This window comes from Artemia franciscana, chromosome 15 (genome assembly GCF_032884065.1).
Source record: "Artemia franciscana chromosome 15, ASM3288406v1, whole genome shotgun sequence".
Taxonomy (NCBI): Eukaryota; Metazoa; Arthropoda; class Branchiopoda; order Anostraca; family Artemiidae; genus Artemia; species Artemia franciscana.
The window spans coordinates 830,372-844,905 of NC_088877.1; the positions used below are offsets into that span (position 1 = coordinate 830,372).

Sequence of the window (14,534 nt, forward strand, 5' to 3'; positions counted from 1 at the left end):
ATTCCATCACTTTTCCTCTTTCCTATTCCTATTCTCATTCCTACACTTTTATCCACAGATGGAAAAGTGATTCCGTCACTTTCCTATTTCCTATTGCTACCTTCATTCCCATTTTTTTCCACAGACGGGAAAGTGATTCATCACTGTTCCTATTCCTATTCTTATTATCCTTCCTACTCTTTTTTCCTCAGGTGGAAAAGTCATTCCATCACTTTTCCTATTGCCTATTCCTATTCTCATTCCTACTGCTTTTCCACTGATGGAAAAGTGTTTCCATCACTTTTCACTATTCTTCAACCACGGAGGGGCCTGAAGCAAAAACTTCGCGTACTTAGAATAGCACTTTCGCAACTTGCCTATCAGATTCAGTAAATGTCCCGAAGTGGGATCAAATATTGAGTATGCTGGAGAGCCACACTAATATATATTCGAGAAGGGACTTTCCGTCCCATATTAAGTTGCGATGTAACAACACTAACATAAGCAATTCTATGTTTGCGTTCAGCATTCCGAAGAAAAGGCTTTCCTGTATTCTTAACCGAATACTCAATTGGGAGACCTAAATATGTTAGAAAATTGTATCCACATATGGATACAAAACTCTATAAAGGGTCTAAATACTTCAGAACAACTTGACATTCTACTCACATTAGTCATGAATTTTTAACTGCTCGCAAAAGGAAATCATTTCTATTTTACATAAACCTATGTTTTTTTTTTCATTTCTTAGCTTGGCAAATTCCTTGTCGAAAGGAAGTGGATACTATGCATAAGAAAAAAGTAAAATCTCTTGCCCTCCCAAAATAGCATTTTGTTTTCTTTTTCTTAGCTTGGCGAATTCCTTGTCGAAAGGAAGTGGAAAACCATGCATAAGAAAAAGTAAAATCTCTTGCCCTACCAAAAAAACAATAAGTTTGAAGTCAAAATTACGTATCTACTAAGATGATAAATCAATATACAATTATATTCAAACAAGGGGGAACTCCCCCTCGCTTTGATTGGTTCAAAGACCATCTTAACAAATTGAAAATAATAGCCGAAAACGCACTTATGTGTATTTTGACTCACTAAACACTCCAAAAAAACGTCTTATGCCTTCTCCCTAAAGGCAGAATTCTATATATTTTTCTAATTTTCATTCCTACTCTTCTACATATCCATTATTTTATTAAAATTCCTCCTCCCATATAAAGTCGAAGAATCGGTAGAATTATTAAGTGGAAGAGGTAAATGGTACCAATGAAAGGCACATTAAGGAAGGATCTAATTCATAAAAATCAAAAAATATAAAGAGAAACAATCGTTGCATAAATAAACAAAGGTGACGATTTCAAATCCTTAGAACTTATAAACAAGCTATCTCCTGTAAGATATTCTGTCAATGTTCTGTTCAAAATAATGTTCTTAGGTGCGTGGAATAAGGAAAAGAAAATGGTTCAAAGCTCGGATATTTTTTATATTTAAACGTTAAAGATACCAAGGAAAGCGGGAAAAAATCTGATTGTTTGAATTGGTTAAGAAGAAATTTACTAAACTAGTTTAAAAAAATAGGAAAAATCTGAAGTTCTGTTTTAAGTCAAGAAGATCTCCAAAGGAGCCTATGTTTTTATTTTTAGAGAAGCTAGTGCCAAACAAATAAAAAAAATAAATAAAATAAAAATGTTGGTGAGAATCCAGCAAAAACCAAGTTAAACATAAGGCATCAAAGAGACCAAGAAAAAGAAGATTGACTACGAGGTTATAGTTGTATGTAGGCATCAACAAATTATTAACGTTTAAGTTTTTATGGAAGAAAAATACTGTCAAATTTAAGTAGTTACACTGTTGAAACTAGCATAGGATTGGGGCTACATCCCCCTTCCCTCTCTCAAACCTTCTAGAATGCTTTAATGTCGATTCCATTATTCCAAAAACAATATGTAGGATTTTTTGATAATAAAGTTAATTAATTGTCAGATCTTAAACAAAAAAAGAAAAAGAAAAGAAAATATCGATAATAATAGGATTGCAAAGAAGGATAGTAAATGTGGACCAGTCACATTTGTGGCTTTCAACTTAATTTTATTATTTTTTTTTTCAAAGCTTTCCTTTTATTCTAGATCAATAAAAACATAGAAAATTTGCGCCTATATAAAACTTTTGAAACCAACATTGCTCATTTGGATCGTTAATCTACCACTGCTACTACTACTATTACTACTGCTACAACTACTGCTCCTTCGACTTACAACAACTCACTGCAGCACCAAGATTGCCTGAGGCCGTCACAAGTGCGCACGCTCCTCCTCCTCAATCAATTAAAAGATTCACCCGTACCCCGTCCCCCGAAGTTCCGATTCCCTTTAATACCTTTCTTTCTTTATTTTCTCTTTTTTATTTCTATTTAAGACTATATTTAACCGAAGGTCCAAATGTTAGAATATTTGAGCATTAAAATGCAGTCTTTGAGACATCTGCCCACTAACACCTACCAAAATGCCCCACCGTTCCCTCTTTCGTAATAGCTAATCCACCCTTAGGCATACTGTACTGTACATAATTTTTCGAAATACGAAGCGAATCAGTTTAGATAAATGAAGCTTTAAGATAAGTGTCAGAAATATTTCTCTGCAATAAGAAGGGAGTTACTCTTATTCAGATTTATTCGAAACCATGGGAGATTAGAGATTTTTTCCTATCCCCATTACCATGCCCCCTTCAATATTTACTTAAAGACTCATTGAGAGCTAGACAATTTGGACATTGAAATTCATTGTTATAGGCATCTGTCACCTCCAAAATCAATCGCTAAATCGTTAAGGTCGGGATTTAAATAAGAGCTCTGAGAAACGATATCCTTCCAAACACTAAATTTCATTAAGATCCCATCACCCGTTCGTAAGTTAAAAATACTTCATTTTTTCCGAATTAACCGACCACCCACTCCCCCCCACAGATGGTCAAATCGCGAAAACGACTACTTGTAATTTAATCTGGTCTGGTCCCTGATACGCCTGCCAAATTTCATTGTCCTAGCTTACCTGGAAGTGCCTAAAGTAGCAAAATCGGGACCGACAGACCGACAGAAAGACCGACAGAATCTGCGATCGCTATATGTCACTTGGTTAATACCAAGTGCCATAAAAGGCAACGTCTGTATGATTTTCTATTGTCACAAAATGACCACGTAGAACAAAAATTAATACCCAGCACACGTGCAAACAATCAGGGGGAATAGAGCCCCCCCCCCTGCCATTTCGGTCCTTCTTCTGGAATGAGCTTCTATGTATAGGGCTCAAGCCCAGCTTAAAAATAAGAAAGTATTAAGGGATTGATACTAATACTACTACTACTACTACTACTTACACATGACCGTAGCACCCAGCTGCCTGAGGCCAACACAGCTACACACGGTCCTCCTCCATCCCAATCTATTCAAAGTCTGCCTTTTTATACCCTCCCAGGATGTGAAGGGGTTACCCCTTTTTAAACTATGTACACATTATAATAGATGCCACGTGTGGGTGAAGTGAGCCACACTCGGAGGAGGGGATCAAGGGGCCTTCGAGGTGTACATTTAGTGGCACGGAGTGTGCAACGTCTTGACGAACACTTTTTGAATTTAGGCGGCCATATCTGTCTATCCTTAAAAACCTGTTTTTCCCCATCGCTGTTTAACATTTACATATATAAGATCCACTCCCATCCACAAATAGTCTTACCTGCGTTATGAGAGTAAGAAGAAAGAAAGAAACAATCGCCGAATAGATAATGAACACGAAAGATGACCTTAAACGTAATCTTCTCATGTTTTTCTTTCATTTTCTCACTTTTTTCATCCCAATGTTTTCAACTGAAAAAGAAAACTAAATGAATGACATAGCGGTTAGGTTTTGTGAAAAAAATATACAGTTAAGTCTCATTTTATTACGTCCGTCACAGCCACACCATACTAATTAGTTTTGCTCTATGAAGTGTATCTACCAAATAGATAACAGATTCGTGCCTGTAATTACGATAAAGATGTTTACAGTCAGGCTAGGAGTTTGATACTCCTCTAAAGGTGTCCATACTTCAAGTGTTTTCGACATTTGTATATGTTCCTGTCACAGCTTAGATATACACTACAGTTATGAAAACTCGATTTATTTTTGGGACACAGTGCGTGGTAGCGATACTAGCGGCTGGAGACAGGAAACTGGCAGTCTGAATCTAAAAGATCGGAGCAATTGGACAAACAAAACAAAATTGCGTTCCCGCCTGTGGTGTTGTAGTACGATCTAGGAGGTGCCAAGTTCAGAGCTCTGTACCAAAAGCTTCTCATGGGCAAGATAGGAGTTTTCATAACTGTATTGTAAATCTAAGCCGTGGTTCCTGTGAATTTCCGAAATCTGGTTAATTTTGACATTTATCACAGTGATTGTCCGAAATTCTTTTTCTCTGCTTGGATTCAATTAGCCTTGCGAATTACCTTTTTCAGTCTTGTGCAAGCTTTGATGGTAAAGGTTAAAGTTAGGTTGGGTTAAATTAGGTTATAAACCTCAGGAATGGGTTAAAACCCTAACCTGTAACCATTAAACCTTGTATAAAACTGAAAAACTTGACTGGCAACGCTGACTAAATTCAAGGAGAAAAAAGGTATTTCGGACATTCATCAATTTCGGACATTTACATTAAAATATTGACATGGACCATTTAAGGTTCACACTCCCCATGAAATGGGACAACCGCACAGCTGCAACCTCCAACGAAATGACAAGGCGCTTTCATTATTTGATTCATCAGTGTCGGATGTCAAATCTTCCATTCACTGAGCCAGTGTTGTCATGTTACCTTTTTCTTACAGAATCATCTAAACTTGCTTGAAAAAGATAAGAAAAATCATTTTCTAGGGCCGGATCTAGCACGGTTAAAGGGGGCAAGCGTGCGGCACGGCCGGAGACCGATGAAACAAGCTTAAATTGCGATATTTTGGGGCAAATATTGGTGGTGCGGGGGGGGGGGGCGGGTCAGTAATGCCTAATTTTACCCCCCTTGAGAAAAATCCTAACTCCGGCTCTGGAGAAATGTTCACTTTTTAACAACTTAAATGATTTTTTTAAATTTATTTAAATCTAAAAAAATACAAAGTATATTTCAAAAAATGTACCTAGGTAGATAAATGAAGCTAAATCTTAGCTGTAGAATGAATAAAACTGTCATCCTACATCCAAAATAAAAACTAGAAAAATGACATAGCAATGGCTTGGATAGGGACCATAAATAGGTTCGAATAACTAGAAACAATTATGAAATGCAAGCATTGTTTAAATGGTAAACAAATAAATGGTATTTATGTATTATACCGCCAACACTTGAGCGCTTCGTTTAAGTAGAACCTAAGTAGAGCAGGCTCTTATGACCATGTATGAAATTCATTTAGTTTATGATCTGTATTAATAGAAAATAGATTAACTATTCATATTGATATTAATATTGATTTAAAAAATAAAATTAATAATTATTAATATTCATTATTCATATCAATAGATTAATAGAAAATAGAACCTGGCAAAACTAGAAAGAATGTGGCGTTCTGCAAAGTGTAGAAACAAACGGCACTAAGGTACAGTCCGCCACATTATGAAACTGTATCTAGCGGAGTATATGTGGCGTGCGGCAGTCTAGCGGAGTATATGTGGCGTGCGGCAGTAAGGTCGGAAGGCAGAGATCCTGTAAACACGATTCTTAATGACATCAATACGCTCTGAGCGGCCTGCTCAGAACGTATTGTAAGTTTATGTAAGTCTGTAAGTTTCTTCCGAAGTTCCCATAATTTTGTTAATAAAGTATTCTATTTTCATCATAGTTTATGTATGACAGAATTGAGGGTAAGAGAAACAGGTTCTACTTAGGGTCTAGTCAATTTAGTTTTGTTTTCTATAGTTTTATTTTATTTATATTTTCTTTTCTTCTCCTTTTTGCTCTTCTCTCTGTGAGTAAGTCATTATTTATCTAATTTTTTCTTCTCTGAGGAAGTCACTCGTTTATTTTCCCCCTTCTTTACAGGCCAAAGAACCTTTGGGTGAATAGTAAAATGTAATGTTATATGTGGGTTTCATGATGAATAATAAATCTTATCTATCTACTAAAATGAAGCACTTGAGTGTTTGCGGTAAAATACATAATTACCAAATAAATATATTCAGGAATATACTTGCTCAATATTCAGCATCGATTAGTTCTATCAGAAACGTTTATAGGAAGGGGGTGCTCGGGGCCCGACCCCATAAATCCTGAATTTTCTAAGTTTCTGGGCACTGCTTATTCTTAATTCATTTTTGTTATTCCCTCCCCCTAGGACAAAAACTATTGTATATGTGCCGGATTTATACATAAATATAGTTCTTCCTGCATAAAATAAATCCTGCGTACCATCACTATTTCTAATTAGGTGATCTATCTGGAAAGGTGAAGTCTACAATAAAGATATATATAAAACATCACTAGATGTGTGTTGGTTCAGGTTGGAAGCCTTAGCTAGTCACTAGGGAATATTTGATTGAATTTTTGTCAGCAGCGCTTTCAAGCAATTATCTCTAATTAATTAAGGGAGTTTTGCGGCTCATAATCCAACTCGTTGGTCCAAAAACTGCACATGTTTTTGTTTTCGTTTTTATACTGATGGAATAGGTTGCTTCCCCATATGATCCGGAATAGTCCACTTAAAGCAAATTCAAATACTTGGAACCCTCTCGTATAGGCTCCAACTGATAATATGTTTAGCGATCATCATGCGTCTTTTCTCAACGGGAAAAGTACGCCTTAGCTACAGTAAAAAAAAAAAAAAAAAAAAAAAAAAAAACACCGGTATTTGATTTTTTTCAAACAGGGTTTCTGGCCAACATCCAGGCAGCTAGTTCGTTTTCCCGTATCTTAATTGGTTCTCAAAATGCTTGGGATTTTTAAACTCAGAATATGGTATATCTAGGGAGTATTCAGAATTGTGTTTTGGGAAGATCATGTTTTTTGGGAGAGGGGAGAGAGCGTAAACCACTTTAAGAATCACATAAAAATGTATTCATATACATTTTCGCTGCGTTCTTTATGAGGGGGGGGGGGTTCAAACCTAATGATTCCCCTGTATGCAGCCTTGGTTGTATTCCCTTTACTTGCATTTAGAAATAATTATAAAATAGCCCAGAATTCCGAATCTTCCTGAATTTTCACATGCTTCTTATTTGAATTTTCAAATAATTTAATTTTGTTATTGCTCCCAATATGTATACAGTTTTTGGATCATTTTCCTCCATAATTGTTACATCTCTTTTTGTTACATTTATATCAGCTTTATTCTCAAAACCGTTGTTACCGTATCTCTGATACCCAAAGTAAAAAATTAACTTTAAAAAAGGCTGCTTATTAATTACTTTAAAAATAGAGAACAAAAATATTTTTTTCTTTGCTGCAAAATTCAGATATTGTTAAGCTATTTAGGCGGTAGTCCTATTTAATCCAAAACACACTCGAGAAGTTTGTTTAATGTAACATCTAAAATAAACGGTTTCATAGCGATTAAATATAAAAATACAAGTTTTTTTAACTGAAAGTAAGGAGCAACATTAAAACCATTAAAACTTAAAACTAACAAAAATTACTACTTGTACGAAGGGGATTGCCCCCCCCCCTCAACACCTTGCTCTTTATGCTAAAGTTTTTAAGTGCTTTTAAAAAAGCTTCCTATTGTTCTAATTAAACGAGCCTTGTGTTTCAGGAGTAGTTCTTAAAGAATTTGGACAGAATTAAAACTTTAGCGGAAAAAGCAGGGTGTTGAGGAGGGGGCAATCCCCTTCATATACGTAATAATTTCTGTTCGTTTTAAGTTTTAATGTTGCTCCTTACTTTCGGTTGAAAAAACTTGTTTTATTTTAGTTTCATTTTATTTAGCTTAGGAAAACTGGCCTCCCCTCCACAGAGTAATTCTCTCTCCACAGAAATATCCTCTATACAATTCAATCCCGGAGAACATTTACCCCGGACAATTACTCTTAACAATTCCACGTGTAAATTGAGACGAAAAAGAGAAAGCTAGACATTTAAGAATAATTTTGTATAGGAATTCAGGAAAATTCCCCCAACGTGTAATTTCCCCTGAAAAGTTTACTCCATGGAAACTTCCCTCCCCGTAGAAAATCCCCCTATGGAAAAATCCATAGGAAAAAATTTGACCCCCACCCGAAAATGTAGCCTATACAGACTTCACAAATAACAAGTACTATGTGTAAAATGGGAAGATTTTATGACTTAAAGGGCTTTCCCCTGGGGCTGTGTGGGGGGGGGGCTGTTACATCCAAAGGCTTAGCTACTCGGCCTTTGAAATATTATGAGCAAAAGTGCTTTCTCAAAATTTTTATTTGGCTACTTTGGGAAACAGGGGCGGGGGAAGGGGCTAAGCCACTTAAAAAGGGCACTTGAACTTTTACTTTCCGTTACTGAGCCCTTTTCACGATATTCTAGGACCACTGAGTCGATACGATCGCCCCGGAAAAAAAGAAAACAAACAAATAAAAACGCATCCGTCATCTTTCTTCTGGCAAAAAATACAAAATTCCAGATTTTCGCAGATAGGAGCTTAAAACCACTACGGCAGGATTCTGATGCGCTGAATCTGATGGTGTGAATTTCATTAAGATTCTAATGCTTTTAGGGGGTGTTCATCCCTTTTTTTTGAAAGTCAGGCAGTTTTTCTCAGGCCTGTAGCCTTTAATCAGTAAGACTAAATTTAATGAAAATTATATATTTAAATCACCATAATAAGCCGATTGTTTTGATATACCTGTTGGTATCAAAACTACGTTTTTTAGAGTTTCGGCTTCTTTTGAGCCAGGTCGCTCCTTACTAAGAGTTCGTCACCACGAACTGTTTGAAAAAGACAAATAACGGGTGACAGAATGCAATGGACTTGTATAATTTGGGCTATATATTTGCACATTGGGGGTAGGGGGTTGTTGGTAAGGTTATGTTAGGTTACTTCCCACAACTTAATATGACGATATATAGCCCAGACCATATTATTATATAAGCTAATCTATTATATTTTCATCATGTTTTGGTAATTTAATTATGATTAACCTAACTTCACTTCTCAAGTGTGCTCTGGATTGTATTGGAGTACCATATAGGCTAATATATTTCAACTATCATTGCCATTTTATGCCACTATTGGCTCTTAGAACCAACAAGATCATGACTGGTTTTTCCTCAGACATGTACACACGGTGGGCGTGTCGCAAGAAGGACGCTCAGTGATGTACACCAGGTGACGAAAAGTGGATGACCCCTTATAGGGTTGATACAGTCGTCATAAACCAGTTTCTTGTCATTTATTTTTTAACGCGAGTATCATTCGCAAATATTCGTCAACATGTGTGACCATGATGTAACTTGAGTATGAATCATTTCAGATTTTTTACTGTAATTTTACTGACATTTGCAGTCTAATTACTAAAAGGTCTCCGTCCCTTGATGTATTTCACTAGCAATCTAACTGTTTTATTAATTTCAAACTATAATGATGCATCATACTCAGATTTCATTGTCTACAACAGTGGTTCCTGACCAATTTGGGCCATGTCTTACTAGATATTTATAAAATCCCTATTTCCCCCAAATTGATGTTTAAATTTTGCAATTCAAAATTTTATGTGTACACTTGAAAGAATCTTAAAAATTGATTAACTAGCTATTTTTTGTTTTAGTCGTCCTCAAGGTATATTTCATGATAGTGAAAAATGTTGTCTGTATAAAACGCTTTTTATACAATGCCTGATGTTACTGCAATACCATCATACATTTTTGTTGCTCTTTAAATTTAGATGACTATGACGTCAATCACATTATTTTTTTTTCAAAATTAAGGGCCTAAGATATAGTCAGCCCAAGGGTGTACGTTCTGCCCATGAACCACCAAAATATTGCTGTGTCCCACCGGCAGGACCTGCAACCCACGTTGGGAATCACGGCTTCTCCTAAGGCCTTAATATTTATAGAATGTGACCAAAAATAAATTATTTTCCTGAAAATAGTTGGAGTGTGGGTTATATTCCTTATTGCCTCCCCCTAGAGAAAGTTTTTTTTCTTTGCCTCCCTCTCCCCTTCCTAATCAAAAACTGTAACGACATCCGAAATTATACGCCATTCGAGTTTTCCTTTTCTTTCAAGACTGCTTGCGCTATTGAAATATAGTTAGTTAGCTCTGCTAAATATATTTGATTTCTAGTTCCCGCTAGAAATTAGAAATAATGTAACCAAGGGGTTGTTTACTTTCAAAACTAATATTCACTAGGGCATATGTCAAGGGCTGTGTAAAGTGGGTCATAGGTGGTACAAAGAGGATTAACTCTGTGGAAGTGTGTTACACGTGACCGAAAGAAGTGGATCCACGAGATTCACACCAGTTAACGGAAAGCAGAGCTAAAATTTCCTCCCAGAAAATTTCCCCTGCGGGAAATTCCATTTCGTAAAATTCCTCCCCAGAAAATCTCACCCCCGTGGAAAACTGACCACCGCAGTAAATTTATCTCGGAAATCCCCCACCCCACGGAAAGTACCCTCCACCATAGAAAATTTCCCCCACATGCAGCATTGAGCAGCCATGGAAAAAATACAAAATAGGTAACTCAAAATGTCGATCAGATGTCCTAAGGGGTAACAAAAGGGTACTTTATATGCCCAAGGGCAAAACTTACAACCCTTGCCTTGAGGGCTCCTGGGGGGTTGTCATTCTCAAAGACATAATACTAGACATTTCAATTACGTTGAACAAAATGGCTATCTAGAATTTGGATTTTATGAATTTGAGGAAATGGTTCGCGTTATAAGGGGGTCTGTTGCCCTCCAATTGCTTTCGACTATTAAAAAGAGCATTAGTCCTTTCAATTTCCATTTCAATGAGCTCTTTTTGAGGCTTCTATAACAGCAAATGGCCATTCCAGAATTTTTATAAGATACATTTCGAAAAACACGAGGTGTGTTTGAGTGTGTGAGGGGGGGGGGTGTTCACCTTCTAATCACTCTGAATCTTAAAAAGGGAACTAGAACATCTGATTTTCTATCCAACAAGCCCATTCCGAAGTTTCTGCGACCACCCTTTCTTTACAAATTTTATATGCCCTCAGGAGATATTTACAACCCTTGTCCTGGGATTTTTTCAACTTTATCGAATAATATGGCTATCGCAAAGTCTTGATTGAATCTGTTTGTGGAAATGGTGAGCGTGGGAGTGGGATAAGTTGCCCTCCAATCCCTTTCGACTATTAAAAAGGCCAATAATCCTTTCAATTTCCAATCGAATGAGCCCTATTTGAAGTTTCTAAGCCAACTCCTTCGATACGAAGTGCCCTGTCTAAACAAAAAAAACAAACATTATGTGCCAATATTTCTCTTTACATAGGCAGTGCTATCGCGCTGCCTATGATACTTTGATATATATATATATATATATATATATATATATATATATATATATATATATATATATATATATATATATATATATATATATATATATATATATAAATATATTACCGTTTACACATATTTACTATCTTTTTTTGTAAATTCCTTTTGTACGTGCCTCATGTAAGTGTAGCAAAGCTATTAGCAAACGATACAACATACCGGACTCGTATATGGTTGTTCAGAAAAGACTAAAGAAGTTTTGTATGAGTTTGAAGGAAAACGAGCTGTGTGATGATTTGTGCATATTTTAAAGATATTTGTGCATTTCTTACTTGATGCTTGTTATATTGTTGCTGTTATTTCTTCCACTAGTGACATTATGTCTTTTAAGTGAGAAATAAAGTTCACTCATTCATACACATATATCTATATATATATGTATATATATATATATATATATATATATATATATATATATATATATATATATATATATATATATATATATATATATATATATATAGCAATTTTTCTAATATGCAAGAACGAAGACAAAATTCAAAACAAATAAACAATGCCTTAAATATAAGAGATGCATGCGCCCTTTCAACCCAATACCCTTTACACTAAAGTTTGGCTTTTATTTTAATAGAATCTGCACAATTTCAAATAAATATTTCCCTGAACATTGGATAATTTTATCTCAAATCCTTGGGAAGGCCAATGGTTAACAGCGCAATAAGCAATGGATAATATATAGTTTACTTCCAGGCTCGTCAAGAGCCCCCTAAGTACACAATACACTAACAACCAAAGTATTCTAAGTGGATTTTGGTTAGTCACTATGGGACACCCATACGGTTTAACTCTGCAGTCTTCTACTAATCAAATGATTTAAAAGATTAAATTTCACTGTTAAGTTGAAGCCAATTCCTGAGCGTCTCATTTGCTGAAATTCAACGTAAACTGTCTTTTTTTGTGGAGAAGAATTAGTGTGAACAAATAGTAAACAGTCTATTCTTGTCGTTGTCACTAGTATATTATTTTTTACTATTCGGTGAAATGATAGGTATCAGCCGCTATAATGACACTGACTACATCCGCACCGAAAACTCAAACTTTGCGGTTAAATTTGTTCCAGGACATACAATATCCGGTAAGATACTAAATTTTGGTCTTAACCTGCGCGTTTTTAACGGTCACTTTTCCTCATTTAACTCATCAGGAGTTAAACATTGTCTTCTGTGAATCTAAATATTTTTAGAATGCCGCAAGCATAGGGGTTCTATACCTGCGGCATATGGGTTTAAATGAAGAAAACTTCGAAGACCACACTGCCTTTCCATGACGAAATTATAACAGTTCAAAATTGCTTTGCTTCCGCTGTTGCATTGAAAAAAATAAGAGCAATAAACTATATGTAATTAGTTTATTGGGTATAAATTTTGTTTGTTTTTATTGACGTCTTTTAGTTTTACTGCTGATGATGAACACTGTATATGTGTTCGAAATATCCAGTTAAAAAAATTTCTATCTGTTCCTGGCGATTAAAAGGGTTCATCCCTATTTTGAACTGTTATATTTTGGTTTAAATTAATTAACCTTGTTAACAACCCCTATAAACATTATGGTGTTGTCATTTTTTACATTGTTTGTTTTTCATGTTGCTGTGTTGTGGTATGGTCCCTCCCCCCAGTCGGCCTAAAAATCACATTTTTTAAGAATGTTTTTTTTTTATTTGTATTCAAATATTGTACAGGTTTTGGATTATTTTACGAATGTGGACGCAATTTTGTAATCTCTCCCTCTAATAATAATTCAGTTATGCACAAGAATGCTCCCTCCCTTTTATAGGTCAGTATAGGTACATCTTCAACTATGATTATGCATATGTTTCATTGTTTGTTTGTCTGACCAGGTTTACATTGAAAAAACAGTAAAACAATTCAAGCTATATACCTAATAACATGAAGATATCTTTAAATAATCAGGATTCAGGTATCCATTGAAACTATCGTCACTAGAAAAGTAATTTTAAGAAATTTTAGCTACGCCTACTTTATCTTACTTCCTAAGTTCAAGTCTTGAGAATAGGAGCTTAAATCAAAAGGTGGCGATAACGTCACGAGTGAAGCATTGAATCCAATAGTTCATGGTAACGAACGGTACGTAAGGAACGACGCGGCTCAATAGCAACCGAAACTCTGGAAAACGGAATTTTAATATTATGGATATACCAAAAGAATCGGCTTATTATGCTGATTCCAAATATATAGTGTTAATCATGTCTAGTGTTACCTATCAAAGGCTACGAGCCTGAGAAAATTTGCTGGATTTTCGAAAAAGAAGAAAATACCCCCCTAAAAGCAAAAAAAGTAAAATCCTAAAGTGAAAATCACACCATAAGATTCAGCGTATCAAGGAAACATACTGTAGGTGTACAGGTTTCAATCTCCTATCTGCAAAATGTGGAAATTCGTATTTTTGCCAGAAGAAAGATCAGGGATTTTTTTTTCAGGAGTGATTGTATCGAACCAACGGTCTAAGAATATTGCAAAAGGGTTCATTCAAAAGGGAATTGAGTTCTATTCTCGTCCGAACAAAATTTTGAGATAGCGTAATCGTTCAGTATAGTTAATAGGTACAGTAACTATGTCTTTGGAGATCTAATGAATTCACAGAACCGCCGGAGGAAGGGCCGCAAGTTATGAAGTTTGCCCATTGTGTACTTATGGTATTTGTTATAGGGGGTATTTCCTGGCGGGAGAATTTCCCAAAGGGATGGCACTTTCTGGGGATGAACTCTCCACGCGAAATTTTAAACAGGGGGAATTCGCCAGAACTCGTATACGAAATTTGTTTTATTTGTCTTACTTTCTCGATGGTGATCCTCTTTAACATGTGGAGAAGCTTAGAGGGAATTGTATGGGGGGAAGTTTTCAGCAGAGTTGGAATTCTCTGAGGGAATTCTGCATGGAGGATTTCCCAGAGGAGAAATTTTCCATGGGTACACGACAACAAGGAGAAATTCTTCATGGGGAGACTTTCTGTGGGAGAACCCTTCCATTGGGGGGAGAGGATTCCTGGGAAATATTTCCACAAAGGGGAATTCCTCA

The 14,534-nt window shown here is 35.8% G+C and overlaps 1 protein-coding gene across 4 annotated transcripts in view; it reads right to left on the reverse strand.

The window, feature by feature from the left end:
- The window catches only part of LOC136036678 (glycoprotein 3-alpha-L-fucosyltransferase A-like), an 89,033-nt gene that overhangs the window by 43,077 nt on the left and 31,422 nt on the right, over positions 1 to 14,534 (reverse strand). For all 4 annotated transcript variants that reach the window (XM_065718987.1, XM_065718989.1, XM_065718986.1 and 1 more), the window contains exon 2: positions 3,702 to 3,832. In XM_065718987.1, coding sequence (XP_065575059.1) covers positions 3,702 to 3,788 — 87 coding nt within the window. In that variant the 5' untranslated portion in view covers positions 3,789 to 3,832. The remainder of the gene's footprint in view (positions 1 to 3,701; positions 3,833 to 14,534) is intronic.